This window comes from Aspergillus pseudoviridinutans (assembly GCF_018340605.1).
Source record: "Aspergillus pseudoviridinutans IFM 55266 DNA, scaffold_8, whole genome shotgun sequence".
NCBI classification, from domain to species: Eukaryota; Fungi; Ascomycota; class Eurotiomycetes; order Eurotiales; family Aspergillaceae; genus Aspergillus; species Aspergillus pseudoviridinutans.
In genome coordinates, this window is record NW_025091288.1 from 353,665 (window position 1) to 381,211 (window position 27,547).

A 27,547-nucleotide genomic window follows, 5' to 3' on the forward strand; every position below is an offset into this window, starting at 1 on the left:
CCACAGGAACCAAAATGAAATGAATTCTTTCATTTTCCGGAGGACTTGCTGTGTGAGGTTTTCATATATGGCCTCCATCGTCAAGGGAAATCACCGCTTTTGGTAAACTACGTGAGTGTACAGATGATGACAATGGTGGTAGTTCAAGTTGCCAAGAATGGTTGTTCGGTGCTTAGAAATGCCATAATGTAGTCTTGCGCGACATGATGGCTTCCTCGGGCCCCTAATATAGCGGCCGTGACTTGGCTGTGATCTTTTGAGTGGCAGATTTGGGAAAAGAGGAAAAGGGTTGTTTGCCCTCGGAGGCGGGGATAATCAACGGATCTGCAGCGAAGCCTCCGCGGCGCAGTGTCAGTGCGTACACATAACTAGTGCCTGCTGCGTAGGTTGACATTTTAACAGGGCTAATATTAGGGGTGTCTAGGCGACAAATAAAAACAGGTCAGAGTCGCAGTGGCTGAAACTAAACCCCTAACAAAAGGAGGTGGAAGTCTATAGTTCGTTATTTCTTTCATGCCCTTTTTTAGTCATATATAGAAGAGGCTTGCTGCAGATGAAGCTGAAAAGCTGGTTGAAATTATGAAATAGGACGTCAAAAAGGCCACGAATGAGGGCTAGGAACTATTTTAATCTTATTAATATTAGTAAATTAAATGCATCCTCAATCCAGCTAAAAAAGCTCCTACGGTAATCATTCGAGGCATAGACAAGCCTTATCTGACGTGAGACCTGAACTATAGGCTGCTGACCAGTCAGCCACAAAGCCCTCTATGAACGTATGTCAGAAAAAGCGGCTATCTAGAACTCAGATTTCTCACTTCCTTTTACCTCATTCGGATAACCTCTTATTCAGCCCGCAGAGCTGTGTAACTATTCCCGTATTTAGATTAGTCAGATTGGAAAGACCGTCTATAAAATAGCGGCCTCTCCTATTGCATATAGAAATCAGACCATAATACCTTACTTGGCCCCATATATTTTTATACATAATCACGAATGATTGGTGGCCTTCGCATGTCTCATAACATACTCATCAAGCACTAGAGGCTCTACTATCTTGCCCCACCTAGCTTTGAACCCAATTCCACACTTGAACCCAACCTCTGCCTTGACTCAGCAACGCTCAAACATGACGGCTGATACACCTCAAGCTGTAGAACCCTGGGTTCCACTGGGAGGGATATACGAGGAAAGGCCACAGGACCTGTTCGAACCCAGCGAACCGGTCGTCTTTATTGCGGTCATGGGGATGACAGGTGCTGGCAAAAGTACCTTCATTTCACATTGCACAGACGAGGAAGTCGCTATAAGCGAGCCAGGAGCTCTCCAATCTTGTAAGCCTGGTCCAACTATGGTATCTATGTAGCTCTTTTTGTGGCAAAGATGTTGACTCTTCTAGGCACTCAGGAGGTGCGCATTCACAGATGTAAACACTTCAGTCCGCATGCCAATGTGTATCTGGTAGATACTCCGGGCTTTGACGATACGAACCGTAAAGACACGGACATACTCAAAGAGATAGCCACCTGGTTGACGGAGACATACAAGCAGAAAATACGCTTGCGAGGTATTCTATATCTACACCGTATCTCTGACAACCGTATGGGCGGGTGTGCTCGAAGAAATCTCTCTATGTTCAAGAAACTGTGCGGTCATGAAGGAATTAAAAGTGTGATATTTCTCACCACTTTTTGGGAGAAAGTAGATGAGTCCGATGGTGACAGCCGCGAGGAGGCGTTGAAAACTACCGATGACTTCTGGGGCTTCTTTGTCAGAAGGGGGGCCCGAGTCCGGAGGCATTGGAACAATCGTGATTCTGCGTTATCAGCAATACAGGAATTTGTTCCCGTTGGTGCAGATAAACCGCCCGAGGAGATGAAAATGGCCATCCAGACTGAGATGGTCGACTCTGGAAAGAATCTGGATCAAACTTCAGCTGGCCAGGAGCTGCAGAGCGAGCTTCAAAAAGAGCGAGAGAAAATGCAGCAAGAGATGAAAGAAAGGGAGCTGGAGATGAAAGAAGCTATAGCATTAAAAGATAAGGAGTTGATCGAGATTTTCCGACTGGAGCAAGAAAAGCAGGCTGAAGATTTCAAACGAAGAGATATGGAGATACAGGAACTCAAGATCAGCATGGAGAGAATGCACGAGGAGAAAATCCAAAGACTGGAGGCCCGACTGCTCCAGCAGCAGAACGAAAATCGAGAGCATCGAGAAGAGACGGATCGAATGTACCGAAGATACCAGGAAGAGCTACAATGGCTTCGAGGCGAGCGCGACAATTATGCGAGTAGAATGGATGGCCTGAGCCAACAAATAAGTGATTTGAAAAATGATAGGTCTGCAAGGCAAGAAGCAGACACCAACCAAACATGCCCGGCCTGCCATGAGACATTCATATCTACGAGCCAACTTTTCGAGCACATACAAGGCGAACACCCCTTAAATGCGGAAGAGGAGGAGTATGAGGATGAATATGCGGAACAACCATCAGATGGCATCCACCATCAGATCGACCCATACCTGACTTGCTTAACATGTGAGGAACATTTCTACGATAGGGACGATCTTTTCGAACATATCGAAGACCTCCAACACGGTATAGATCTCGTTACAGGGAAGCCTGAGCCATATACGAGACCGGCTAGATTTCGGCCGCGGCAATACAACTGGTGGACGAATTGCTTGGCCTGTGGGAAGTACTTTAGCGATAGGAACGATCTTTTCGAGCATATCGAAGCCCTTCAACACGGCAGAGATATCAATACGGGGAAGTCTGAGCCTTACAGGAGAGCAGCTAAATCCAAAGCAGCTAAAGGCAAAAATTGGCGATACTAGGCCAAACTGAGCGTAGAAAACATAAGGTTTGTGAGCAGTGAAGCCGCAGAAGATGTTGGGATGTCAGGATGCTCTGATAGACTGGGCACCGAGGCTACGCCGACTGGGCAGCAAGTTACATCATCTCAGGCATAAAAGGGCAAATTGTGTCTACCGTTACTATAGAATCGTGCAATGCAAGAAGATATTCGTTGTCGGTTATCATCGGGACAGCATTGGTCCCAACCCACAATTCTACACGGACGACACGGACGCCCGCAAAATTATCGTCCTTGTTGAGACAACACCAGCTAACTCAGCTCAACAACGGCTTCGACTCCCTACAATGTAGTTTAGTGCCTTCTTTGATTCCAAGTGTCGGGGGCTTTATGATTATCCAGTCCCAGCTGCGCCTTCTCCGTCAATGTCCAGAAAGTCGAGCACCGGACTAATTGACGGTCGCCGTGCTGTGCCGCCTCATGGAACCCGGAATCCTATTGGGACTATCTCTAAAGCATCGCGGCGGAATAATGGCTCACCTAGTGCCTTTTTGAGAAAAGAAATAGCTTCAGTATCCGTACTAGAACAGGAACACGCCCTTGGCCAAGAGGCGTGCCTGCCAGGTTATCTTTCACTCCCTCTTCCAGCCTTCGAGTAGCTTCATAGCCTCCCTGTGGATCTTGAAGTAGATCCTCTTGTAATTGAGTTCCCTCGCCGTCCACGGCTTAAGCTACCAATGGGTCACCTCAACGGTGGTCGAGGTAGTTAATTCAATTGCTTGGACTCAATGAATAATTGCTTCTACCTTGAAAGCTGGGTTAGGGGGACCTAGTACTTCAAGCTAGTTTGGGAACTCCTACGCGACTGGGTGCCCAGGACCCTCTATTCTAACCACTAGATTCCACTCTCCCATCCGCCCTAGAAGATTAAACCTGGATGGTTTAGATATTATTAGGTTCACCTCCTCCCATCCTATCCTATTATGCTAGTCACAGAGCATAGATCCTGTAAGTAAACCAGAAAAACCCACTATATCCCTTAGAATCTATCTTATAGTGAGGTTTAGCTAGGGGCCCTGCCTACTATATAGGGCCCCTAGCTTCTCCTACTTAATTACTAAGGTAATCACCGTAGTCTAGAGGGCCTAATTCACTACTTACTAGTTCTACTCTAGCCTAGTAGCCTATTCCTAAGTTAGTACCTATTAGTAGTATTAAATCTTATAGAGTAGGTATACTACTGCTATAGTAATATGTATCTTTATATCCTATCTTATTAGGCACTAGCATGCTCGCAGTCCCCTTGCCCAAATAGCTAGAACTAATAATTTTAGCCTAGTAATGTAGTAAGAGCCAAAAGCAAAGGTCTTCTAGCCTTGTCGACCAGATCTGAAATATAGCCCTACCGCTTCCAAACTTTTAATGCTAGTAATATTCCCCCATCTTTTCCAAGTCGTCAGGAGGCAACACTCTAATTCAACTCTATGTAGGGTCATGAGCGCCAGCAGGCCTCCAACATCAGGATGAATCTCCCCGGATTTCTCCCTCTATTGATTGGATTCTCTGCAGCAATTGCACATATGAGCTGCTGATACTCCAGCAGCTGAGCGAGCTCATCACCACAATTGACTCATCCAACAACCTACGCGGCCCCCCGTGACAAAGTAGATTTCCAATTCCTGGAAGCTCAACGCAGCCAGATCCATTCGCAATCCACCTTTCAGTACCCGCCGTTTCCAAACATTCTAGATCGAGCGCGGCAGAGGATTCCATGTCTCGGTCAGGACCAGGACAACCCCTCTCTAGCAACCCGTACCGCCGGCACAGTGTGGAATATACCCACAGAACAAGTACGGCTCTGAGTAAAGAGGCCGGAATCAAGAAATGCCCGCAGCGATTTGAGCGGATGGTTTCAAAGACATGAGCACCATATAACACCGCCAGACGCCCTTGAAATGGTGATTGCGCCCATTGACTCGATAGAATATCCCACGACGTATCGTCCATTCTCCGGTATATGACTCTCAAGCAGAGAGATTTTACTCGCAGGGTTGGACTGTAATGGATCATCAGGCCGGAGCAAATCAGCACGCGGTGGAGAACAGCTGCCTTTGTATGGCCCTGGCCTAGTTCTTCTCCAAGGAGACTCTTAAGTGTTCCCGCCGCTGCGAGTCTCTGGTCAGACGAACAACCCTGAGAGGAGCTATCCGCGTCGTCCTTCATGACAATGCTTGTTAGATAGTGCAGGATAGTCTGCTTTCCAAGCGTTCCCGTCTGTGACCATGCCCATATCCAGTTTTGGTTCGCAATGGTTTGAGGTAGGGACGGTGTCGTGGAAAGGTTCCTGGCTTCCATTATTTGAGCCCATTGCTGAGCGCCGGCTGCATCCCAGCAATTTTCCAACTGCGGAAGGCAATTCTGCAGCTCGTCCGCCCTCATAACATGGTTGAGCCCAAAGCTATATTTCCACCCGAAATCAATCAGCTGCGAGAGAGTCAGAAGTTACAATCTGCCATAGATGAAGCCCGAGTCTGAGACATAGAGGGAAAGCTTACCCAAGTGGCGAACCCTGCCCTTCGACGTTCCTCGTCATATGTTGAGACCTGCCATTCTTGACCGAGCGGGAGTTGCAACGCGGATATTCGTGCACGAGGGAGGATGTTTGAAAGAAGCCTCTTTCGTCTTGCAAGAGTAACCGGGACAGCCTGGACTAATTCGGCAAGTTCAAGGGCCCTTCGATTGCCTGAGTACATCAGGCCGAGTTGATTGAGAAGAATGGTTTGCGTGATCCAAAGCTCACGACTGGTGCGATTACATTGTTCACACTTTACTCATATTTAGCTAGTTAGCCGGCTGTGTTTGAACTGGCAGAGGTGGCCTTGGGTATAGCCTCACTGTGTACGATGTATATCGTCGGATCAGCTCATGCATAGCCCTCTGACAGGCCTGCGAGCCCTCTAAATCTGAGAAGTGCGCGCCGATGGCCGCAACGGTAAGAACAAGGAATGGATTCATCGTCGCAGGGGAAAAGGTTGGTTTATGCAGGATCGGAAAAATAGGGTGGAAATGCTCAAAGTAGAGCTGGACCCAGGCGTTGAGAACGCGAGCAGGCGGGATACGCAACTCGATAAACTTGGGATAGTTGGATTTGGTTTGCAATACGGTAGCCATCTCGAACACCTTCCGAGGGACATCGTCCGGAACCTGCTCGACAAGGGCCAAATTTTCCTTCTCGATATCCTCGCTGGCGATAGTAGTCATGTCCGGAAACACCAACTGAGCGTCCAGTTCAATAGACGCTGGAAAGTACTGCCTCGGGTCGATGGCATCTTTATCTATATCTGGTTCCTGAATGTTAACATAGAGCCCGGCGATGGCGGCTGTGGCGGATGCTGCAGGATCGCTGATGGATTTCGCGGATAGCCCCATGTAGTCATCGTCGAAACCAAAGTTGAGCCACTCATCAAAGTCATTCCAGTCCAACGAGAAAAAGGGAGGAACCGTGATCATATCGATGGCTCCATAGGTCGCTTCGGCCTGGGCGGGGGACTGTACCGGTGCCTGTTCATACAGCTTTTGACTCGGTGGATGAGCTTGGGACATTACGTGTATACTAGGCGAAGTACTCGTAGGCTCAATGCCTGCTTGATCCTGCCTAGAGGGAAGATTCAGACAAAGTCCCCTTGGCAATTGGCCAGTGGGTGTAGCAGATTTTCTGGTGCGCTTGGAGACCGGATAGGAGCATTCTCGATGCTGGTCGGAGCAACGCTGACATGGCTCCTTCCCATCACATCGGACTTTAGATAGCCGGCACGATTCGCAGGCTTTTATAGCTCTGCGTCTCTCAGCCAGGGGCTTCCCCGTGTCCGTCTGATGGACAGACGTATAGTGGCGGGCGAGTGAGTCTCTGCTCGTCCAGTCAGCGATTGCCGTCAAATATGTCTCAGCTGGTAATTAATTGGAAAAGAAAGAAATCATGGTACCCGCGGTTGAAGGTCTGCCGACAATAGAAACAGGAGAAAGGCTTCTCCTCTGTATGTGACCGCAGATGGCGCTGGTAGTGTTCTCGTCGGTTGAAGCTTGTCTGACATGTCGAGCAGCGCATGTCCAGCAACTTTCTGGGACGAGGCATCGCGCCTGTGAGTGGAGATTCATGGAGTGGATAAGCAGCTACTGAAAGATACAAAGCTCAAGCATCTCTGAATGCATACAGAGTACACTTTATCCATAACGCCACATTTATGTAGACTTGCAGCTTAAAGGGATTTTCGGTAGGAGAGAGTGGGCCCCCACGGATGCGCCGGAGTGCCGGGATGGTCTAATAGGGAAAGCGTATGTAGATCTCCTTGGCAATAGGGCAACCCCCTAGTACTTTATTTGACCTCGACTGGATATGGATTGATCCAACCCATGCCGATTATGGGTTGACCCATGACCTATTCAAACCACCATTATATCCATGCAGATTGGATTATGGGTAATGGTTATATCCATGCGATCGGAGCGGGGCAAAGTTCAAAGTCCAGGCCTTGAACAAAGGCCGCCGGGCTTAGGGCGCTAAATCCCATACAAATCATTTAATCCCAACCGCCCAGCTATATATAACAAGACTAATGCAGCATCACTAACAACAACGACAACAGCATCTACAAACACCATCATAGCTTCCAAACCTGTTATCCTCGTTACTGGCGGCAACCAGGGCCTCGGCCATGAAACACTCAGAATCCTCGCCCGAACCAACAAATACCACCTGGTCGTCGCCGCCCGCTCTTACTCAAAGGCCGATGTGGCTGTCAAGGCCATTGCTTCTGAGACGGGCAATTTTTCAGACTTAACGCCGGTTGTTATTGATCTGGATAGTGATGACACCATATTTAATGCTGCTAAAATTGTTGAGGAGAAATTTGGCCACCTTGATGTCCTAGTCAACAATGCTGGCATCAACCGCTCACCAAAACCTAATGCCACTCTCCTTGAGGACTTTCGCGCTGTTTTCGAGACCAATGTTTTTGGTGTGGCTGTTATGAATAACACCTTTCTCCCACTGATCCGTAACTCAACTTATCCTCAGCGCCGTATTGTGACAGTTACCAGTGGCCTGGGGATGTTTGGTGTTGCCCTGACAGAAAGCTCTCCCTACAATGCCTGGAACTATAAATTTCCTGTCTATCGCAGCAGCAAAACAGCTGTCAATATGATCTCCGCTATCGACATGATTGCGCTCCGGGAGGAATATATTGCAACTGTTCTAGTCGAGCCTGGACACTGCCGGACGGCCTTTGGAGGGTTCCAAGGTCACAAGGATGCTGACGAGGGTGGGAAGGTCATTGCCCGTGCTGCTGTTGAGGGGGATAACAAAGATTTATTCCTGAAGATTCTCGATGATGAGGGCAAACATGCCCAGTTTGGCTGGTAACGAAGGAGTAGCGAGGCATGGCGATACACTAGTGCATAACCCCCAAATCCGCAATTGCACGCCACCCATCTTGAGCATCATCATCCTTTCCTAATTATCCAGGTCTTGTCTACCGAGTACTGCATATTCAATCTGCTGTTATCTTCCGAACCTGCCTGTCGCTATGTAGGTTGGCTACTGAATAGCACTATATGCCTAGGCTACCTAAACGTGTTTGGCCAAAAATTCGTAGCCTGGAAGGACACTCTCCTTGAACTGGGCCTCATCCCTTCCCAGCCCAAAATCAAAGCCGTGTTGCCCTCCTTCGGCCAGAATCAGCTTCGTCTCCACCCCCAGTCCCGCCAGATGTTCATGCGCGCGCCGCGAGAACCGCGGGTCAATAAACGTATCCTCCGTCCCAGTCAAGAAAATCGTCGGCGGGAATGCGGACGAGAAGAAGGTCGCTGGGTCCACACGCGCAAAGTCGCCATCCTGGACACAGCGCTCAAGATGCTTCCCTTCCTTGAATGCTAGAGCCATCCAAGCGTCTCGAGGCTTGGAAAGATCGGGCATGGGCATGGTACCCGGTGCGATAAATTGCTCCCGGGCGACAACGGTCATGGAACGGGGTGGCTCGCTGAGGACACGCTGGGCAAATGACTGATCGATTGGAGGCATCATTTCCGAGCCGGGCATTGGTTGGCTCCAGGTATCGTCGGAGAAGTAGGCGGCTGCGTAGAATGCTGCAATCGCTTTCGGGGGGTCAGGTAAGCTTCCCTGTGAGAACGAGGTAGGAGCGTAAGCTATTTCCTTGTGCACGTGGGTGGCTTGGAGAGGAGGGATTGGGACAAATGTAGTTAAACCCACCAGGTGTAAAGCCAAAGTACCACCGGAAGATTGACCAAAAACGACAACACGACTTGGGTCCAGTGTTATTCCTACTTCCTTGTGGATCAGATCGGGGAGTGTTGTCTTCGCCCAACGAAAAGCATCCCTCGCATCCTGGAGGGGACCCTCGTAGAGGGAGACATGTGGACAGAGACGGTGATCCGCCAACACAACAACGAATCCGAGGTCGAGGAGAACCTTTATCTCTTCAGGATTGAAGAGAAACCTGGATCCGATAGTGAAGCCGCCTGCATGAAATCCAATTGCTGTTTTGATATACGGTTAGTACAACTTGGTTCTACCAATTCAAGCACGGTTGAACTATCTTACCTATCGGTAGCTTCGTGTTTGCGTTGCCCAATGCAGTCTGAGGCCAGTACACAGTCGCTGCGACGTCAAGGCCCTCGACGGTCTTGTATACAAAATCCTTTGTTGTCATGACGATCGGTGCGTCCATGATAGTGCTGGCGCCGCTTTAGGCCACTCTGGAGATTAAGAATACTATGATCAGTGAATTGAAGTAATCAATGGTGAGAAAGGACCCCCTGAGCTATGTCGCCTTTCTATACGGCCTCGTGAATGATCTTGTTTGGCTCTCGGCTAACGTGGTACGGAACCCTGATTGTCTCGGATATTGTGGGGTAAAACCGATATCTCGGAACTGCAATGTCGCATTCAACCAGCAATCCAGTGCATAATCTCGGGCCGAACACCTGGATAAGAAGGAATATTGCCGGGTAGGAAGGGATCGACTGCAGATCTCGTCAGAATGGGAAATTGTTCAAGTCTACATGGTCAACCTAGGCAAACCAGTCGATACTTTTTTCCCGGTAGGTTGCGCTTTTTGTCACCATTCCGGGCAGAGACCAATGGAATAGTGTAAGTCTCGCGTTTGTTGGCTTTTGTTGGCATAAAAATTAGTCAACTAACCACAGGGAAGTTGTCGAGCCCGGCTGAGCAATTCTTTAAATAGGAGGTCGTCTCTCCAATGTACTCCAATATTCCCTTTTTCGCAATCTACACCGATATCGCTTGGTTTTATACCCCAATATCCGTCGTCCATTGACAAAACGGCCTACGAAAATGCCCTCCGTTACTCAGAATGAAGAAAGACCTTATTCTTCCACGGTCGTCATCATCGGAGCAGGGCCCGTCGGGCTCCTGACGGCATTGAGACTGGCCCAGAGTGGTATCAAAGTCGACATCGTTGAAAAGGAGGAAGGTCTCAGTGACGCCCCTCGGGCGTGCTCCTACTACGCGGCAGCTCTGCACGCTCTCCAAAAAGCCGATGTTCTAGACGATATCAAATCCACCGGCTTTACCACCAGCGGTCTTTGCTGGAGGGCCCCGCTGGCTGACGACGGCAACGGAGGGAAAAAGCTAGGCGAGATGCTTGCTTGTCTGCCAATAGTGGGCACGAATGACTGGGACCATGGAGTGGTGAACCTCCAACAGCCAAAATTGGCCCGTCTTCTCTACAAAAGGGCGGCCGAGACCGGGTTGGTCAAAGTTCATTTTGGCCTGCGGCTCAAAGGCATCCAGCAAGACGCGGACTCGGTAACTGCTACGGTGACTCGCGCAGATGGGAGTCACGAAACCACCTTCCATGCTTCATTCCTCGTGGGTGCGGACGGAGGGAGGTCGACAACCCGGAAGCTACTTGGCATTCATTACAAGGGCCATAGCTGGCCGGAGCGTCTGGTGGCCATAGATGTTTTGATAAAAAATGCCGAGTTTGATGATGATTACCCGAGTTCGCTTTTTGTTGATCCCGTCCATTGGGGGCTTGTTACGCCGCTGGAGAAACCCCAGCGCGAGAAAGAGACCCTGTGGAGATGTACGGTGGCGCTTGATCCTAGCGATCAGCGAGGGGATGACCAATTGGTTGCGGAGGAATCCCTCAGGAGCCTTCTCACCAACGTTGTCCCGGGCCCTCAACTAGATACAGCAACGGTGGTGAGAGCCTCTCCGTATCGGGTGCACCAACTTTGCGCTACTACGTTGAACCGTGGACGCTGTGTTCTAGTTGGTGATGCCGCACATCTCAACAATGTAAGATCAGCTTCCTGTACAAACGATCCATTTCCCATACATAGGCTAACACCATACTTCTTCTAGCCTATGGGGGCCATGGGCCTCACCACGGGTATTCTCGACGCCGATGCTCTAGCGGACGCTTTGGAGCTCATTATCCACGAAGGCAAGCCCATCAGCGTGCTCGACGTGTACACCGATGAACGACGCCGCGCATTCCAGATGTTCGTCGATCCTTCCTCGACGCAGAACAAGCTGCGCGTCGCCAGCGACGTCAATACTGCAAAGAAGGACTGGCTCATAAGATTCATGGCTCGCGCATCCGGTGACGGCGATATGGTGAAGCAGGCAACCGAGCCTTTCTTCAGTGTCTGGCGGACTGATATGAGGAAAATTCTGTGCCATCAGGAACCCTGATTAAGCTATATCTTGACCAAACAGACGCTCAGGTCATCAACTCTTCCCAGCAGTACTATCGTGCGAATGACAATGGTTGACAGGCACTACGTCATATTCCTCGGTTTGTCAATGACACAGTCTCTTCGGCGAAGAATGGACACCGCGTACGTAGGTTTGTAGCGCGATAACCCTCCCATCACAAACTGTTGATGGAGTTTAACCAGGCACGCGGTTCTTACGCCCCCAATGGTAGTTGTCTTTCGACATGACCACTACATGTCGCGCTTGTAAAAGAAGTCATTACAGTGAAGACCTTTATTTGGGTCTATTGGATATTGTATGTAGATGGGGTAAAGTGAGGTAGATGCTAGCGAGGCGTGTTGATTGAAGTACATTCGATATCAACTCCTTGTGCAGACACTAAGCTGAGCCTCAGTCATCAAGCACCACCTGCGGCTGCCACCATATTTGCACGTTTATTCTGAAAATAAGTACTTAGTATGGCGCTCGATACAAGGTATTAGCAGAATTAAGAAGGACTCACGGCCATGAAGATCGCGCAAACCAAGCTGATTCCAGCACCAACGCTTACACAGACAAAACTTTAAAGTGCTATCAGGATCCCAGATATCAGGAAAAAGGATCGGCTTAGGTTTCACTTACATATAGTGCCAAGCGTGCACAATGATATCCAGCGCTTGTTCTCGAATGTTTTCAGGAAGTCTTTTAAGCAGCCCACTGCTCGTTCCCGAGACTATTTGAGAGACTTGGTCTCGGGGTAAGTTGGGAAGCAACTTGAAAAGACCGTTTTGGGCGACATTGACAAAGACCGCGCCCGTCGTGGACAGTCCAAGGGTCATTCCGGTGAGTTGAGCTAACCTCATGTAAGCGAAACCGACATCTTCAAAAGCAAGTACTAAAGAGAGCGGTAAACAAACCCAGAAGCATCAGCGCGAGTCCGTCGGCGGCTTCAGAAGGCTTGGTAACAGCCTGGATTACACCGAAAGCAGCCTGAGTATATGAACCAGCACCTAATCCTAGCACAACTTCTAGTCCGTACAGAATACTCGGTCTTGTAGGGGTGCTGACAACCGTGGCTATAGTTTGGTCAGCCATGGAACTTGATAATCATGAGTAATTATGACAGGCTCACAAAACATAATGGCAGGGATGAGTGCTAATATACTCCCAATCAAGTACCATGGCTTATAGTACCCAAGGCGAGACATCATAACGCCATTTGATTGGATGGCCACAATGAGAAGGAAGATTAAGGGAAGCAACCTGACAGCAGATCGAATTGCATCATCTCCGCGAGTGAATTGGAAATAGATCGGGATGTAATATACACTCGGATACGTCACCATTCCTACTGCAGCGCAAGCAATGAAGAGGAGTGTCGGTTCCTTCTGCTTGAACAGGTGCATTGGGAGTAATCGGTTCTGGAGAGAGGTAGCGAACATGAGGCCCTGTTGGATGACAAACAAAGCCCAAAGCGCACCCGACACTATGAATAAAGCAATGATAGGCCCGCTGTTCCAAGCATATAGTGTCCCGCCAAAGTTGATTGCCATCACTAAGGTCGTAAACGATGCGACGTTGAGTAAGCTACCGACCCAATCGAAGCCAGAGAGTTTCTTTCGGCATGATACTCCCGGCATAGGATCTCTGGACGGAATCACGAAAATGTAGGTTGGTATCAGAATGGCCCCGAAAAGGAGATTGATGTAGAATGCCCAGCGCCAGGTATATCGTTCAAAGCCGCCTCCGACGATAGGACCAAGAACGGTTCCTAGACCCCAAACCAGTCCCCTGATTCTTTGTTAGCAATCTGTTTTTGAACTCACAGGACGTACTTACGTCAGGCTCAAGTACTGTGGACGTTCACGACTCGTCGTATTCGTTGACAGAAGGGCCAGAATGCCGAAGTACATTCCATTTCCTCCCGCACCTGCGAAAACACGTCCTACTATCTCAGCGTTCATAGTAGGAGCGGCGCCACAGAGCGCAGATGCAGCCATAAATATAACTGTGGATGCGATATACAGCCACTTGGAGTCGAAAAGGGCATAGAGCTTTCCGTAAATGAGGACCATTGCTACTCCACCGATCATGAATCTGTTCCCCGAAGACGATAAGAGATGTTTCATGGCTATATTTTGAAGTCGAACTCACCCCACCGATAACCATGGCAAATTTTCAACCGAGTCAAAATGATTAACAATTGCCTGTACTTCTTAATATGACTTTTTCTATCCTCTCTATTTAAAAAGAACACCTACCGGCGCGATATTAGCAACAATGGTATTATCCAGAGCATAGATAAAACTGCCCGTCAGTGTGCTCGATAAAAAAAGACACCACTGGAGATATCAGTAATTTTCATTGAGACTCGATATATCTGGGCTTATTACCCTGACGCCACGAATTTGCCGCTCCTCTTGGAAATCCTGCGCAGATTCAGTTGGGGAATCGGGGGTTTTGTCGTCCGCAAGTCTCTGCACAATCGACGAGGCTGGCATGACGATGACTTCGTTTTAATGAGCCGTATTCTGCTTTATTGAGGATCAGCGGAAAATTTAAGAGGCCTGAGAAGGAGACAAAGAAGGAGTTATGTGTGTGGAACTTGGTAAACGGCTAAAATGGAGGTAGGAGAGAAGGGTGATGGCTTGGGTTGATGTTGTCAGTACTCCGTAGCCAGAGCAGACTAGCTTGTGAGTCTTCTCATACTTGGCATTGAGCAAATTTTTGACCTGTACAGGAGGCTGAAAACCGGCCTCTGTGCTGGTACCGATGGCATCTATTCCAGACATGCTGATTGATGGGAAATGCCTCAAAAACGAGAGATGGATAGATTTTGGCGTGATTGGCGTGATCGGATCTAAGCACTGTCGTAAGCATTAATAAGTGAGGTTACATCCTCGGGTTTTGCCGCATCTACAGCGACCCTGAATGTCCAAACTGCGTTAGGAAAACCGTGGAGATCGCATGGGAGGCCTTATGGCGGCCCCACTCTCCGTCGGATATCCCATCGCATCGCGGATATCCCCCTTGGTACAGTTTTGTTGACAACAGTATGGACTTTGGGGCCGCTAGCGGTGCCAAAAGGGGCCGATCTATACCTACTATGGATCAAAGGTTGCAGTTTTCACTTCTTGACTGCTCCACTCTCGTATATGTAGCCAGTACCTAGCTGTGGCACGTGAATTGTCGCAAATCTGCTATCGACTGTGGGAACGGGAGACACCTATTACGGAGGATCGCCTCGATCTCCTACAAATCTAGGTACTTTCTTGGCTTGCTTTCTTACTTCACAAGGTTCCTCCCGCTTGGCGCCTTACCCGCAGCCGCCCCTAACAATTTCCGATCCAACAGTAACAATAACAGAGTGGGCAAGTGTGAATGGCAACAACATCTCCAAGTGGGACTTTTGTGGTCATAATACACCACATGCCTTCATTCACTAAATATAAGTCAATTCGCATGTGAATTTGGTAGAAGCCTCGCTTCTCAGCAGGCTTGTTTAAACAGATCTTGAGCTAGCAAAAAAAGAAAGCAATGTTTGCCTACATACCACTATACTACATGAACTCTCATTATCACGTCTATATAATATCCAAAAGAATCCACGGGTGGCGTAGGCGCACAAGCGTATTGATGATTGCCCCCGGTCACCCTTACATTCAGTACCGTAATAAGCCTAATATCCGGTAGCGATGCGATTATAGGGTATTCGCAATATGGATTCCGTTACGACCAATTGGGGAAATATCATCATCCATCAACCTCGGCCCAGTCTCTTCTTCTCTTTTGTTAACTATCTGTGGGCTTGGCTTGTATTATTCGAAGTACCGTTCCGAGTTATGTTTTCTGGCTCGTGTTTGCGATAATGACACTCCATCTGCATGGATACTTGTAGCCACTGGATGGGTCTAATACGACATCTAATCTAGACGGTTATGTTCTAGGCGATTATTAGGAGATAGAATTCATGCACATAAGCGAGAAAAGTGTTCCGAAGATCGGCAAACTCCGACGTGTACCTAACTCGTCAACGCAAGGGTTTGGTGAGCAATTGGCCCCCGAGAAGCAGTAAAATAGCCTCATATTGAGAGAAACTTGATCCTTCTCGGCTCACTTGCTTGTTCGCATACCTATGGGGCTACCAGAAATTGTCATGGTAATATGAGCACTAAAATCATGCATGTACCTTCAGCTCCAACATAACACCTTTCAGCCCCTCCTGTGAGTGATTCAATTCAAGGATAAATAGGGGATATTCAGGCCATCCTTGGATTTTGGCTCTATCATACCTCAGTACACTCGGCCTCAAAATCTCTCATCCCTTTGTGAAACATTCATTTCAAGAGATGCAATCGTTTCGGCATGCGAGACGTACAGGGCCTGTGGCCACTCCTGCCCTTCCTCCCTCTCCTCCGAAGAGCCCACTCAGCCACACCTCGATACCATTAGAAACAAAACCTCGCATCCTTATAATAGGTGCAGGCTACCGTGGCTACTCTTATGCTGAGCCAATTCATACATCTGACGAGGGCATCATCGCTGCTGTAGCTGAGCCCTCTGCATTTAAGCGGCAAGCATTCGGCGAAAGGTTCATCTGGGGCAAAAGTGGGCCTCTAGAGGGCCAGGCTTTCTCAAGCTGGGAAGATTTTATCAGCTATGAAGTTCAACGAAGGGAATTGCAACGCACAACTGGAATGGTGACGGATCCAGGGATTGATGCCGTATTCGTGTGCTTGCTAGATGAGCTCCATGCGACGGTAGTTCAGGCTTTAGCACCACTGGGGCTGCATATCATGTGCGAGAAGCCACTAGCCACGCGTCTGGACGATATTATTGGAATTTATACAACACTGTTGCGGTCATGGGAGACGTTGCAGTGCCAAGCACTTTTTGCTGTTGGCTTGGTCTTGCGGTACAGCCTCCCCCAAGTCTTGTTAAGAAAACTTCTCCGGGAGGACAGAGTGATAGGTGATGTTGTTAGTGTGGAGCATACTGAAGCAGTTGGTTGGAAACACTTTGAACATTGTTATGTGCGGTATGTTTCGAAAACCACAGAGGCAACGCATCAGATGCTGACCATGTCCAGAGGCCCTTGGCGAAGAGAATCCAGGAGTGCACCCTCGCTCCTCACGAAATCATGCCACGATATTGATCTTCTTTTCTGGCTTCTCTCTTCACCTGTCTCGCCTTCTTCATCCGAGCCACCCCACCTCCCGTCAAAAGTGACTTCCTCAGGCCGCCTACATTTCTACAGACAGGCTAACAAACCTGCCGGTGCTGGCAAAGCTACCAATTGCCTGACTTGTCCTATCGAGACAACATGCCAGTACAGTGCCAAATCGCTTTATCTGCATCAGCATCTAAGAGCAGGCAACAGTAATCGGCCTGTCAATGCCATAGTGCCTGATATCGAGGAGGTGGTTCGGAACCAGGGTCTGTCCTCTGCGGCAAAGCGCTTATTAGGAGTCCTAGGTGAGGACTATGATGAAAGCACACCAGCGGACGAAGTGAGCCGGCGACCTTGGTATGGTCGCTGTGTCTGGGAGTCCGATAATGACGTGTGTGATGATCAGATGGTTACGATAGAGTGGGATGATGACCCTTTGCCACCTTCTCGAGGCCAGACAAAAGGACCAAGCACTGGAGGAAATCCAGACGCGAGACCAGAATCCCGCTTTGCAAAGATTGCTCATTTTCATCTGGTTGCTCTGACCGAGGCTATTAGCACGCGTCGTGGACGCATATCAGGCACCACTGGTGAAATTGTCTACGACTCAGACACCATTCGCGTGAATGATTTTCGCTCCGGTTCAGAGGTGGTATATAACACCCCTTCTGTCGGACATCATGGTGGAGGTGATGATGGCCTTGCGCTCTCTTTCGTGCGAGCAGTGAGCAAAGTGAAGCGTGGCGAGATGAGTAGCAAAGAAGCTCAAAGCACCTTCTTGAAATCTAGTGTGGAAGAGCTTCTTAGAAGTCATCTTGCGGTATTTTGGATCGAAGATTCGAGGAAAGGGGGCACGGCTTTGAAATGGCAGGATTGGTGGGCAAGGGAGGTGGGCATTAAGCTTAAGGAAAGGGGATTAACAATGAGTTGAGTAAGATTATGGTTACAAGTATGGCTACAGGTGCGCTCCGGTAGTTCCTCCGAGACATCAAGTTGCTCCAGCACAATCGAGGTCACACTCCGGGTAAAGTCTAGAGAAACCCTTTCATTGCCATTCCTTCTGTAACGCGCCGTAGAGAAAGCATTTCTCCATGCTCACTCCTCTGCTCAGTGAGCGGACGAAATAATTAAAATAGCTTCCTAACCATTAGATGTAGCTAACTAGAAACTTATTTAAGCTCATAGTGACTTAACTAAAGGAAGTGTTCCCAGGAAGATAAGATTGATATAGATCACCTAATGAACTTCTTATTCTGAGTAATATTTAGACTGAATTTATGTCTACCTTTATATAGAATAGCAGTTAATGCAGCTAAGGCTTCTGGCAGGGCTTGTGAGAATATTTGCCTAAGATTAATAGTGTATAATGGTTCTAGGATTGAGCTAGCCCCAGACATGTTAAGTATTATAGAATGGATAGTGCGATAGAGCCTCTACTATAAAGAAAAAGTGAATGGTATAGTCAGTATAGTGTAAATACTGTGAAATTCTTACATGGGTTGAAAAGTAGATTAAGGAGACTAACTAATAGTATAAGAGGGGGTGAGCTAAAGTAATGTGATAGTACTATATCCTAGCCTTTGCTCCTAGGACTACTGAAAGTAGGTAGTAAGTAGTGTGTTTATTATTAGGGTATCTGAAAGAATGGAGACGCGAAAGGAGATTAAATGGGCTGGTTAGCTTGAGTATTACGGTGAGCTATCAGGTAGTGAGGTTGCCTAGGAGCTGCTTATGTTTGCTCTATGAGCTGCCCAGGGTGGTAAGGTACCAACTTACCCTGTGCTCTGGGAGCGGATCACTTCCTGAAGTGGCAGTTTTATCGTCACCTGGATTATAAGTATTGCAACCATGGTTCAGGTTTGTTGATGATGAGCTAAGCCAGGAAATACTGTATATCTCAAGGTGAGCTGCTGCTTACCTATAATCGATTGTATTAGAAACGTCTCAAGGTGCAAGTTAAGTCGGACTCCCATCTGAGGGAAATGAACGAGTAAGCATCGTAAGTCCGCTTGGCTAGTTCAGATTTAACTCTCGTCTGTTATATTAATACTTCCGACGCTGAGAAGCTCTCTTCCCTTATGACCTATCCTATATTACTTCGGTTCCAGTAAATCAGATGGCATCGATAGTCCAGCTCAATCTAACGCAACAACAGGGGGCCTGAAGCAACAATCGATAAGTTTAAACAGCAATTTGGTGAATACATTGAAATTAAGCAGGAGGAAGAATGGGTAGAGGTTCCATCCTTGGACGGCTGCGTTGATAGCTGCAAGTACAGTAGCAAAGCCTATTATACAGACTTGGTAACGGGGCTCGCTATAACCAACTTGATCAATAGTATCTGACTTTTAAGAGGGTCTTCGAGTCTTCGAGACATCTCGATTCATCCCGAACTAGCAGCGAGCATAATTCGTGCTATTAATAATATCCTTCCACTCATCCAGAAGTCTTAATGTCTCCTCGCATTTTTCCTTGATCGTCTCGTAGCAGTCCGTACCAAGCGGTAGCCGAAAAGGGATCTTCTTTCCTGCTGCGACGCCTTCTGCTCTGACAAGGTCCAAAATAATGGATACACCTTTTTCGACATCCCCGGGTTGCGCGCGATCCTCCATAGCAAGCATGTTCTGAAGATCTTCGGATCGGCCTGCGTAATCAGCAATGCTGGACTGCGAGATTTTCAGATTCGCGCTCGAGAGTAGCAGTGTTCGAAACCGGCCTGGCTCGATCAGGAGAGTCCGTAGGCCTAAGGGCTCGGTCTCCCTCCAAAGACTCTCGACGAGGCCTGCATTGCCTTTTTAGTCAACTGGACGCTTCGGTCAACGGAGATTACGAAGCTGCTGACCTTCTAAGGCAAACTTGGTCCCAGAGTATGGACCAACAAACGGGTCACCATACCATCCTGATCGGGAGCTGATGAAGACAGTTGTCCCTGACCTCCTCTGTCGAAAGTGCGGCAGAAGAGCCTTGGTGACTTTCAAAACCCCGAAAACATTTGTATCGAAATTTGCACGGAACTCCTCATCTCTGCGGTATATAAGCTTTCACTGCCTCTCCTTAATTTCAGAGGAAGCAGGGGCACTAACGAAACATCTTCCCAAGCACCAACAGCAACGTAAGCAGCGTTGTTCACCAGCACATCAATATGACCGTAAATCGCAATTGCCTTTGCTATTGTTTCATTGAGAGTCTTCTGGTCGCTCGTCACATCAAGCTGCAAGACGGCGGCTCCGCTGCTCCTCAGATCTTCTATGCTTTCGGCTCGGCGCGCGGTTGCAATGACCCGATCTCCACGAGCGAGAATCTGCTCCACGAAGACCCGGCCGAATCCGGAGGAGCATCCTGTAATGAGCCAGACGAGGGGAGACATTTTATCTGATGCAGGGTAGTCAAGATACACCGAGCAAGACTACTATACAGAAATTCAATTGAGAGATATGTGCTTCTCTCTGGACCTTTTATGTTGCTTCCTTCTAACAATCCCTGCCGTCGTGGAGTATTGCAATATTTGCTGTGACTCATTTACTCTGAGTCATGTTGGACTACTTCTAAGACGATATGTTAATGATCGAGCAATGTTTGATTGTCGGACTTTGATAGTCAGGGTGCGGACTACTTGGCGCATACGTCCAGACTGTGCCAGAAGAAATAGGCATAGGCCATAATGCCGAGAAATTTTGCTGTCCTACTCAGGATAGCCCGTAAGCCACGTGCAGAATATACTCTTTTAGGGCCTGTAGGAACCGGGGGTAAGCATCTTGGCATTGGCCCTGGTAAGCACTAGTCAGAACCAGACTCCCGAATTGGGCGATGAATGGTGTTTGCTGACCTTGATCCGGACTTGACGAGCAGTATCTCCGGCACAAGGTAAGCCATAGCAGACAAACGTTATCTGCCTGAAGCTAGTGCAGGGCACAAAGATACCTTCGGCCAAGGTCTTTTCAGTCTCCTAATACTCTGGTCATGCTTAGCCTCCACCTTATCGCTTCAGAAACGTGCTTCATTAGTACCACTATCTCTTACATGCAAAAAGACAATAGCAACGAGCGTATACAACAAGAGCTGACTTTGCTGAGAGACGGCAGCAGAGGACAGAGTTACATATCATTGCTTTCCTTACTTCCCTTACTTCTCGTAAACCATACCTGTCATATATCAAAGGCTTAGCGAAAAGGTGTCCGGACAACCATTTCTAGCTAGTAGAGATAATAGCAGTAGCGTCACTAATATTGTTAGCTACCTCTGTCACATTCTTGCCCTGGGAATATCTAGTGTCGCCATTGGCGGCCTCCGAGTAGTTGGTGACTAAGACGAAAGTGTCTCCCTTTCAGAGAGTTGGTGAGAGACTGGACGGAGTTCATACTGGCCTATATATATTACATCAATACTCGGCGCACCGATGGAGCGTTTGACCGCGTGCTAAAACAAACTCAACACTTTGCTTGACAAGTTCCTGAGTTAATTCCTTTGACATGTCACGGGTAATGCCGCGGATTTTATATTCTTCGGAAAGCTGAGATCTCCAAGAATGTGCTTGATAACGTAACCAGTGGTTTCCGGTGTCAAAATAAAACAGTGGTAGGCTTTGACATTTTGGAAGTGAGCGATTAAACGCACAGGCCGAGACCTCACAGCAAAACGCCAAGTTTGTAATTATATTACTGCAGTTGCTTTGAAAGACTAGGCAGGTTGGACTCCGAGCGACCAAAATATAACCAAATAAGCTTTCGGCAGTTGCTTGACCTGTTCCATTGACGATGAGATAAAGGAGTCCAATTATGCAAGCCAACCCCTTTTTTGAACGTCTGCTCTGCTTTGTTCCTCCGCCTTTTGCTATTCCTCTGTACTCCAGACGTACGATAGGTACAGATTAGGTAATCCTTCCATAATTGAATGGATGCGGTCTGCCCAAGGGGTAGAGAGATCAGTAATTAATAGTCCATCTATTAAGATAAGACCGGAGACACGTAGCAACACACCAGGAGTAAGCCAGCCACATTCTTCCACCTCGAACATCCCCCGATCGGATCTACAGCACATACCACCATGTCCAAAACCCTCTTTGACATTGTCTCCGAGTTAGATAAGCATGTATCCCTACAGCTCTCGCACATTCTCAATGCATAGATATTAACACATCGTAGCTTCCCGTACCATGAGGAGGAACCAGTACGCTTCGCCGAAACTCTCAAATCCTACCACGCGTTCAAAGTACAAGGCATCGATGCAACTCTTGGATACATCCCAAACACCCTTGTACAGAGCATCACCTGGCCAAAAGACCATTGGATGATCGACTCCGCAGCAATTTCCCTTATCAACCCCCCGGACAATGCAGCGTCCACACGCACTCGAATCATTCACGACGCACTCAACAGGATGATTGAAACCGGGTATACCAATATCCTAAAGGGCTGGCGCAACGAGCGATTCCCAGTCTACGGGCCCGGCGGCGACGTGATCCTAGAGATCGAACGGTCCGCGAGCGCACTATTTGGCATTGTAACGAGCGGTGTGCAGATGCTTTGCTACGTCAAGGACGCAAAAGATGGTATTCGCCTCTGGATCGCTAAGCGCTCGATGCAGAAGCAGACCTATCCGGGTATGTTAGATTGCACTGCTGCCGGGGCCCTAAGCGTGGGGGAGTCACCTCGAAGCGCCATGATCCTCGAAGCTACAGAGGAGGCGTCTATTGGGCGTGAGGTTATCGAGAGTGGCATGAGATACGTCGGTGCTATCTCATATTTCCACATGAAAGAGTCATCTATTGCGCTGGGGACAGACGGGGTCTCGACGGCTGTTCTGCTACCCGAGGTCGAATACCTATATGAACTTCAGTTGGACGAAGGGGTGGTTCCCCGGCCGAAGGATTCGGAAGTGGAAGACTTTCGACTTTGGAATATGGACCAGGTGCTTGACGCCTTGGGCAGGGGAGTGTTTAAACCAAATAGTGCGGTTGTGGTTATCGACTTTTTCATTCGCCATGGCGTCATATCACCAGAGACAGAGCCAATGTATGAAGAGATTATAAGAAGGCTGCATCGGCGGCTACCGTTTCCTACTGCAGTCTGGTCTATATAATCATGCACATACTTTGAATATCTTATTATCCGAGCCAGTGGAAAGACGGCGGGCAAAACAAATTCATGTATGCTACAATTCGGCTATTATTTGCATCTCTACAGATATCAACCGGTCGAGGTTCGTATTCCAACTTTGAAGACCAGGACGCTTTCATCCTTTGTTTTATTACGAGCCGGTCTGCATGTATAGGTCCACGTATATGTGTGGCTACGTCGGCAAAACTTGCCGAATGCTCTATTTCCATAACCAGCTGGAGTCACGACGCCACCGTCCTCGTCCAACACTTTCAGTTCTTCAAGATGCGATTCGATTGCTTCATAGGAATCTTCTCAATCCCGTCAACATAATAGTACGTCCAACCAAGGAGCTATAGCTTCATGACTCTGGCATATTATCTAACGAACCCACTTGGATGTAGCCACTGGTGTGGTTTTTACCGCAGAGATCAATATTTTCTGGCCGGTAGTAGCCACGCGTCGTCTGGTAAGTAAACTTGCTATATGCCGAGCCTTTTTACAAGTATGATGCCATGCCACCGCAAATATCAACAGTTTCGTAATTAGTTCCAAACCCTCTGATTTCGGGAATGATCCGGTAGTAGAAGTTCGCCGCATGCTCTGTCTCTGCGAAGCCGATAAAATCATTCATCTTGTGGCTGGCGTTATCCGCATAGACGGCCCACGTAGCAGCCCCTGCAAGGGCCATAGACTTTTGATGGTCCTGGGTAAGCTTCGACCTCTCTCTGGTAGTGAACGAGATTTTGAAACCCGGCTTATCGAATCGTTTATGCAGATTGGAGCTCACAGTAGCATTTGCGTCATAATTCCCTCCTGGAAGGGGCAGTTGGAGAACAGTCTCACCGTTGTCATAGTGATTGGCAATGATATCGTGCTTGGGGGAGTTGTCAAGGGTGAAACCAGCAACCTGGAGACGGTGGACAAGGGAAGGCTCTCCTTGGCGCCTAGTCAGGGTGGCATCATCGGAGTTGAATGCAAGTGGTGCGAGACTGTCGTAGGAGATATCACCGCTGCTAGACAACATGGTTTCCCACAGGCGCACATAGTCCTGAGAACCATCGAGTTGACGTTTGGTCGGCAGACCTTCCGGGACGGCCCCGGAGTAGTGCGCAGCAGCATAATAGACCAAGGTTAGACCGGCTTGGATAATGTACGATAGATCACCACATCTACTGCCGTCGACATATTCACAGACGGATCGAGCAAGGCCCACGCCCATTGTGATATAGACAAGCCTAGAACTTCTTAGCTTCCCAGACATATGAGTGTTGCAAGAAGGTGTCTGTCTTACGTGAACTTGCTGGTGCCAATGGTACGAATTGTTCGATTGACTATCTCACAGACCCTATAGTCCCTCTGCTCGAGAATCGCCAGAGGCTCATCAGCAGGGTTGGGAGACCGGATCTCAAGACTCGTATCTGAAGGAAGCTCAGCGAGATCCACAATGGCAGCAGGTGCMGCCAGAGTGGCCCGGCTGCAGGCCAAGAGAGAGAGAAGGAAAACGGAGAATTTCATGCTAATATTTAAGGAAAAGAGAGTCCTGCAATGGAAGATTCAGTTGCCTAGGGGTTGATATGAATATTTATAGTAGTACGCGCGTGTTTAGCGTAGGATATCAGGAAGTACTTGATTTTGTATATACAGATTGCGCTTACAAGATAATGTAATGGGATCCGCAAAAGCATGTGCTATTGAAGTACTAGAGCTTTCTATTACATAAAATTCATGTCTCCATAATATGGATACTGGATAACAGCCCTAAAGGCCCTCGGAATGCAAGTGGGGGGGTCAGCAAGCGTTAGTTGACGGGGTCAGTTAAGTACCTAGCATGGCCCTATCTGTTTTCATCCTAAAATCATCAATTCCGAGGCAGCAACCATTTTGTGAAATCTGTGCTCTTCCTTTCTCCCATTGACCACAATCTAGTCTATGGTCAGATTTAATCCGATGGATGCTGATAAACAACCTCCTATATCAAGTCCTTACTCTTCCTCCTCAGCAGTCCCTTCACGGCGGATCAGGACTCTCAAGAGCATTGTACAAAACCGATGGACGTAAGTACAGTTCTGTATACAGTGAACTAGGATATAAGGAGCTGAGTTTTTAGTATAATTTTGATTGTGCTGTTCACTACGCTTGTACGATGGGTGTGGAGTTACATGGGGTGGCCTAATGGAGGAGACTTGGCCCTGTCACTTAATACTGTCTTGTTGCTTCTTTATTATGTCATATCACAGCACGTTGATAGACTCTAAGGAAATGATGGGTCGTGTCACAAAAAATTTTTGTTTACCTGCTTGGATTATCTACTGCTTAGTCCGTACAATCCATGTATCTTTTCCTCCAACTACAATATTACTGTGCTAGGTAGCATTAATTACTAGGAGAGTTGCAAGTCTTGGAGCCAGCAAATCAATCAGTAGCGACTGGCAGTCTCTTGTATCCGCTGAATATTCATAATACTCTAAGAAAGCTACACTAGTATACATCCGATTCTTCCTGTGCATTGCGTTTAAGTAGTTTTAAGGTACCACATCGGTGGCTCCAGCTCATGTCCGATGTCTCATTTTTTTTGGCGCCAAGCCTAAATATTTGTACAAAGCAACCAGAATAAATTAAGCACTGCTCCGCACTCCGTACCTCCCACTACACCGCTCCTAGAGCAGCTACATACTCCACATTACTAGATGTCATGTCTAGGGCCTATCTAGCATGCTTATAGGCTATTAATATTTTTTTTATATGAAATGTATGGTATTATTTAATTCTGACCTATATCTAAAATATTGGTTTGATATCTGGGGGTTGAACTCAATCACTTTAGAATCCTGGTGGATGTCAAAGGTGGGTTATGCATATAAATATTTGAGTACCTGACATTCCCACTTGCTAGTTGCATAGCTAGAACTACCCTCGCCGGACTCTCAGTGGCTCGGATTCGGTCCCTACCTTAGCCTAGAGAACCTCAGCAGTTTCGGTTCTCAGGTTTGCGGTGAAACCGGAACCAAATCACACTGGGTCAGGGTGGGTTTCAAGTTGTAAGCGAACTGCAACTAGACGAGAACTCACACCACTTCGGGCCGAATGCTCATACAGTATGGATATTAAATATAGTATTCGATACCCCTACTGTATGAGCATCCGATATCAATACCGTCCCATGATGTATTCCTAGGATACAAGTATGATAGCTCAATGGTTTATTTCATTTTACGATCGCATCCTTTTGGGGATAGGGCCATAGGTAATACAAGCAGGTGACAGTAGAAAATTTGTTTTGACTGTTCTGTACATTCATTCCGCCGTAGGTTGTCCTTTGTTGTACTACTCCAATCTCCACTGTTGCATGTGGGCACGTCCAGTACCTAGTTATAAACCAACACCTTTCAGTTCGAGTGTCTTGGCCGATTCAGGTCGTAAGCCTTCTGCATGGCCTCTCTGAGGAACGCCTTGACATCGGCTTGGACGAGCTCGTGCTCCCTGCGGACCCATTCTTCCCACAGGGCAGCAAGACCCAGGGGTATATACGCCAGCCTAGCCGATTCCCGTTCCACACTTTGAGACGATGGCCCAAGTCGGCCAATTTAAACAATAATATGTAGGCTATTCACTTACAACAGCCCTATCTCTGGGAGAAGGACGGCCAAACGAAATTACGCTTGCACCACCATACCGGCTACCATCGCACCCATCAGCAGCATTGGCGCCATTGTCCTGTCTGCGACGTTTCCAGAGATCGTCGTGCTCGTGGCAGAAGTACCTGCTACTGTCGCACCTGTAGTAGAACCCGTCGGTTTGTTCGTCGCAGCTGCTGTAGCAGTCGCAGCGGTGCCAGTAGGGAAATGACCCGTCCCTGCCACAGTCAAGGTAGCAGACAGGATTTCCCTGACCTCGGTTCCAGGGAGAACATATGTCTCATCACGAGTCACGGTGTGAGAGCCAATGTGCMATGACTGGCTGTACGAGCAAGTGGCGGTGGTGGGTGTGGGAGAGCCAGTAAAGGTGCACCCAGTGCTTGTATAGCTAGAATAATCAGCGCCGTAGCAGGATTATTTCCACGGTAGAACTTACAACGCATAGTCGCTCATAATGAAGTCGTAGGCTGCGTGATCTGGTCAGTCATGTCCGTTGACCGGGTACATCGAAGGCCTACAGCTGGGAGCAGCGATAAATGTCGCATCTGGATCAAATCTGATACAGGCCGTTTCGGCACTTGCTGGAGGGCAATTGATTGCGTACGTCGTCGTGTCCCCGTTCTTGAATGGTGATCAGAAATATGACAGTCGATGGTGCCAATTGACATACTTCACTTATCAAGCGTCCCTCATAATCCTGCCAGTAGTTTCCAGAGCTTTCAAAGCCCACCCATGGCATGGTCTGCTTGGTATGAACATCATCAAATACACTTTATGGAAATTATACGTGATGCACTTACTAGGACAAATTCCGCCAGACTGAGCTTGAAACAGCCCAGGGGGACCAGTAATGCCAGAGCGTACATGAACCGCATTCTGTGCAGGCTAACTTGGACGTAAAGCTATCAGAGCTCAGTGAACAGAAACTTTGGGAATGCGCATGATTTATGCTTGCTCTCTGCTGACCATTTTTGCAATATAGGGCGCCTCGCTTCTCTGGGCTAGTGCCTAAGTCTAACCCACTAGTTTCTTCTTAGGTTGTATTCAACAAAGCGGTAAACCCAATCCTACTGGTTTCTGGCCAGTAG

General features: G+C 48.1%; 11 protein-coding genes across 11 annotated transcripts; 5 read left to right on the top strand and 6 right to left on the bottom strand.

Moving 5' to 3' along the window:
• Positions 1–1,129: 1,129 nt before the first annotated feature.
• On the top strand, positions 1,130–2,838 carry Asppvi_010218 (uncharacterized protein; the record flags this gene model as incomplete). The annotated part of the gene is made up of 2 exons (XM_043306064.1): positions 1,130–1,334; positions 1,400–2,838. The coding sequence occupies 2 exons, from the start codon at positions 1,130–1,132 to the stop codon at positions 2,836–2,838; spliced, it is 1,644 nt and encodes a 547-aa protein (XP_043161999.1).
• A 1,594-nt stretch (positions 2,839–4,432) lies between these two features.
• Positions 4,433–6,419, bottom strand: Asppvi_010219 (uncharacterized protein; the record flags this gene model as incomplete). Its single annotated transcript, XM_043306065.1, has 4 exons — positions 4,433–4,561; positions 4,656–5,300; positions 5,372–5,641; positions 5,712–6,419. The coding sequence occupies 4 exons, from the start codon at positions 6,417–6,419 to the stop codon at positions 4,433–4,435; spliced, it is 1,752 nt and encodes a 583-aa protein (XP_043162000.1).
• An 870-nt stretch (positions 6,420–7,289) lies between these two features.
• Asppvi_010220 (uncharacterized protein) lies at positions 7,290–8,235 on the top strand (the record flags this gene model as incomplete). Its single annotated transcript, XM_043306066.1, has 2 exons — positions 7,290–7,293; positions 7,481–8,235. 2 exons carry the CDS (start codon positions 7,290–7,292, stop codon positions 8,233–8,235), a joined length of 759 nt encoding a protein of 252 aa, XP_043162001.1.
• A 204-nt stretch (positions 8,236–8,439) lies between these two features.
• Positions 8,440–9,559, bottom strand: Asppvi_010221 (alpha/beta hydrolase; the record flags this gene model as incomplete). Its single annotated transcript, XM_043306067.1, has 2 exons — positions 8,440–9,368; positions 9,433–9,559. 2 exons carry the CDS (start codon positions 9,557–9,559, stop codon positions 8,440–8,442), a joined length of 1,056 nt encoding a protein of 351 aa, XP_043162002.1.
• Positions 9,560–10,185: 626 nt separating this feature from the next.
• Asppvi_010222 (FAD-dependent oxidoreductase) lies at positions 10,186–11,553 on the top strand (the record flags this gene model as incomplete). The annotated part of the gene is made up of 2 exons (XM_043306068.1): positions 10,186–11,154; positions 11,221–11,553. The coding sequence occupies 2 exons, from the start codon at positions 10,186–10,188 to the stop codon at positions 11,551–11,553; spliced, it is 1,302 nt and encodes a 433-aa protein (XP_043162003.1).
• A 641-nt stretch (positions 11,554–12,194) lies between these two features.
• On the bottom strand, positions 12,195–13,685 carry Asppvi_010223 (uncharacterized protein; the record flags this gene model as incomplete). The annotated part of the gene is made up of 4 exons (XM_043306069.1): positions 12,195–12,409; positions 12,474–12,632; positions 12,689–13,347; positions 13,396–13,685. 4 exons carry the CDS (start codon positions 13,683–13,685, stop codon positions 12,195–12,197), a joined length of 1,323 nt encoding a protein of 440 aa, XP_043162004.1.
• A 2,220-nt stretch (positions 13,686–15,905) lies between these two features.
• Asppvi_010224 (Gfo/Idh/MocA family protein) lies at positions 15,906–17,657 on the top strand (the record flags this gene model as incomplete). Its single annotated transcript, XM_043306070.1, has 2 exons — positions 15,906–16,594; positions 16,646–17,657. 2 exons carry the CDS (start codon positions 15,906–15,908, stop codon positions 17,655–17,657), a joined length of 1,701 nt encoding a protein of 566 aa, XP_043162005.1.
• A 1,462-nt stretch (positions 17,658–19,119) lies between these two features.
• Positions 19,120–20,093, bottom strand: Asppvi_010225 (SDR family oxidoreductase; the record flags this gene model as incomplete). Its single annotated transcript, XM_043306071.1, has 3 exons — positions 19,120–19,508; positions 19,569–19,750; positions 19,810–20,093. The coding sequence occupies 3 exons, from the start codon at positions 20,091–20,093 to the stop codon at positions 19,120–19,122; spliced, it is 855 nt and encodes a 284-aa protein (XP_043162006.1).
• Positions 20,094–21,769: 1,676 nt separating this feature from the next.
• Asppvi_010226 (thiamine pyrophosphokinase-related protein) lies at positions 21,770–22,804 on the top strand (the record flags this gene model as incomplete). Its single annotated transcript, XM_043306072.1, has 2 exons — positions 21,770–21,801; positions 21,868–22,804. The coding sequence occupies 2 exons, from the start codon at positions 21,770–21,772 to the stop codon at positions 22,802–22,804; spliced, it is 969 nt and encodes a 322-aa protein (XP_043162007.1).
• Positions 22,805–23,320: 516 nt separating this feature from the next.
• Asppvi_010227 (uncharacterized protein) lies at positions 23,321–24,043 on the bottom strand (the record flags this gene model as incomplete). Its single annotated transcript, XM_043306073.1, has 1 exon — positions 23,321–24,043. One exon carries the CDS (start codon positions 24,041–24,043, stop codon positions 23,321–23,323), a length of 723 nt encoding a protein of 240 aa, XP_043162008.1.
• A 2,167-nt stretch (positions 24,044–26,210) lies between these two features.
• Asppvi_010228 (uncharacterized protein) lies at positions 26,211–27,334 on the bottom strand (the record flags this gene model as incomplete). Its single annotated transcript, XM_043306074.1, has 6 exons — positions 26,211–26,379; positions 26,482–26,847; positions 26,896–26,926; positions 26,978–27,080; positions 27,130–27,201; positions 27,260–27,334. 6 exons carry the CDS (start codon positions 27,332–27,334, stop codon positions 26,211–26,213), a joined length of 816 nt encoding a protein of 271 aa, XP_043162009.1.
• Between the last annotated feature and the right edge of the window lie 213 nt (positions 27,335–27,547).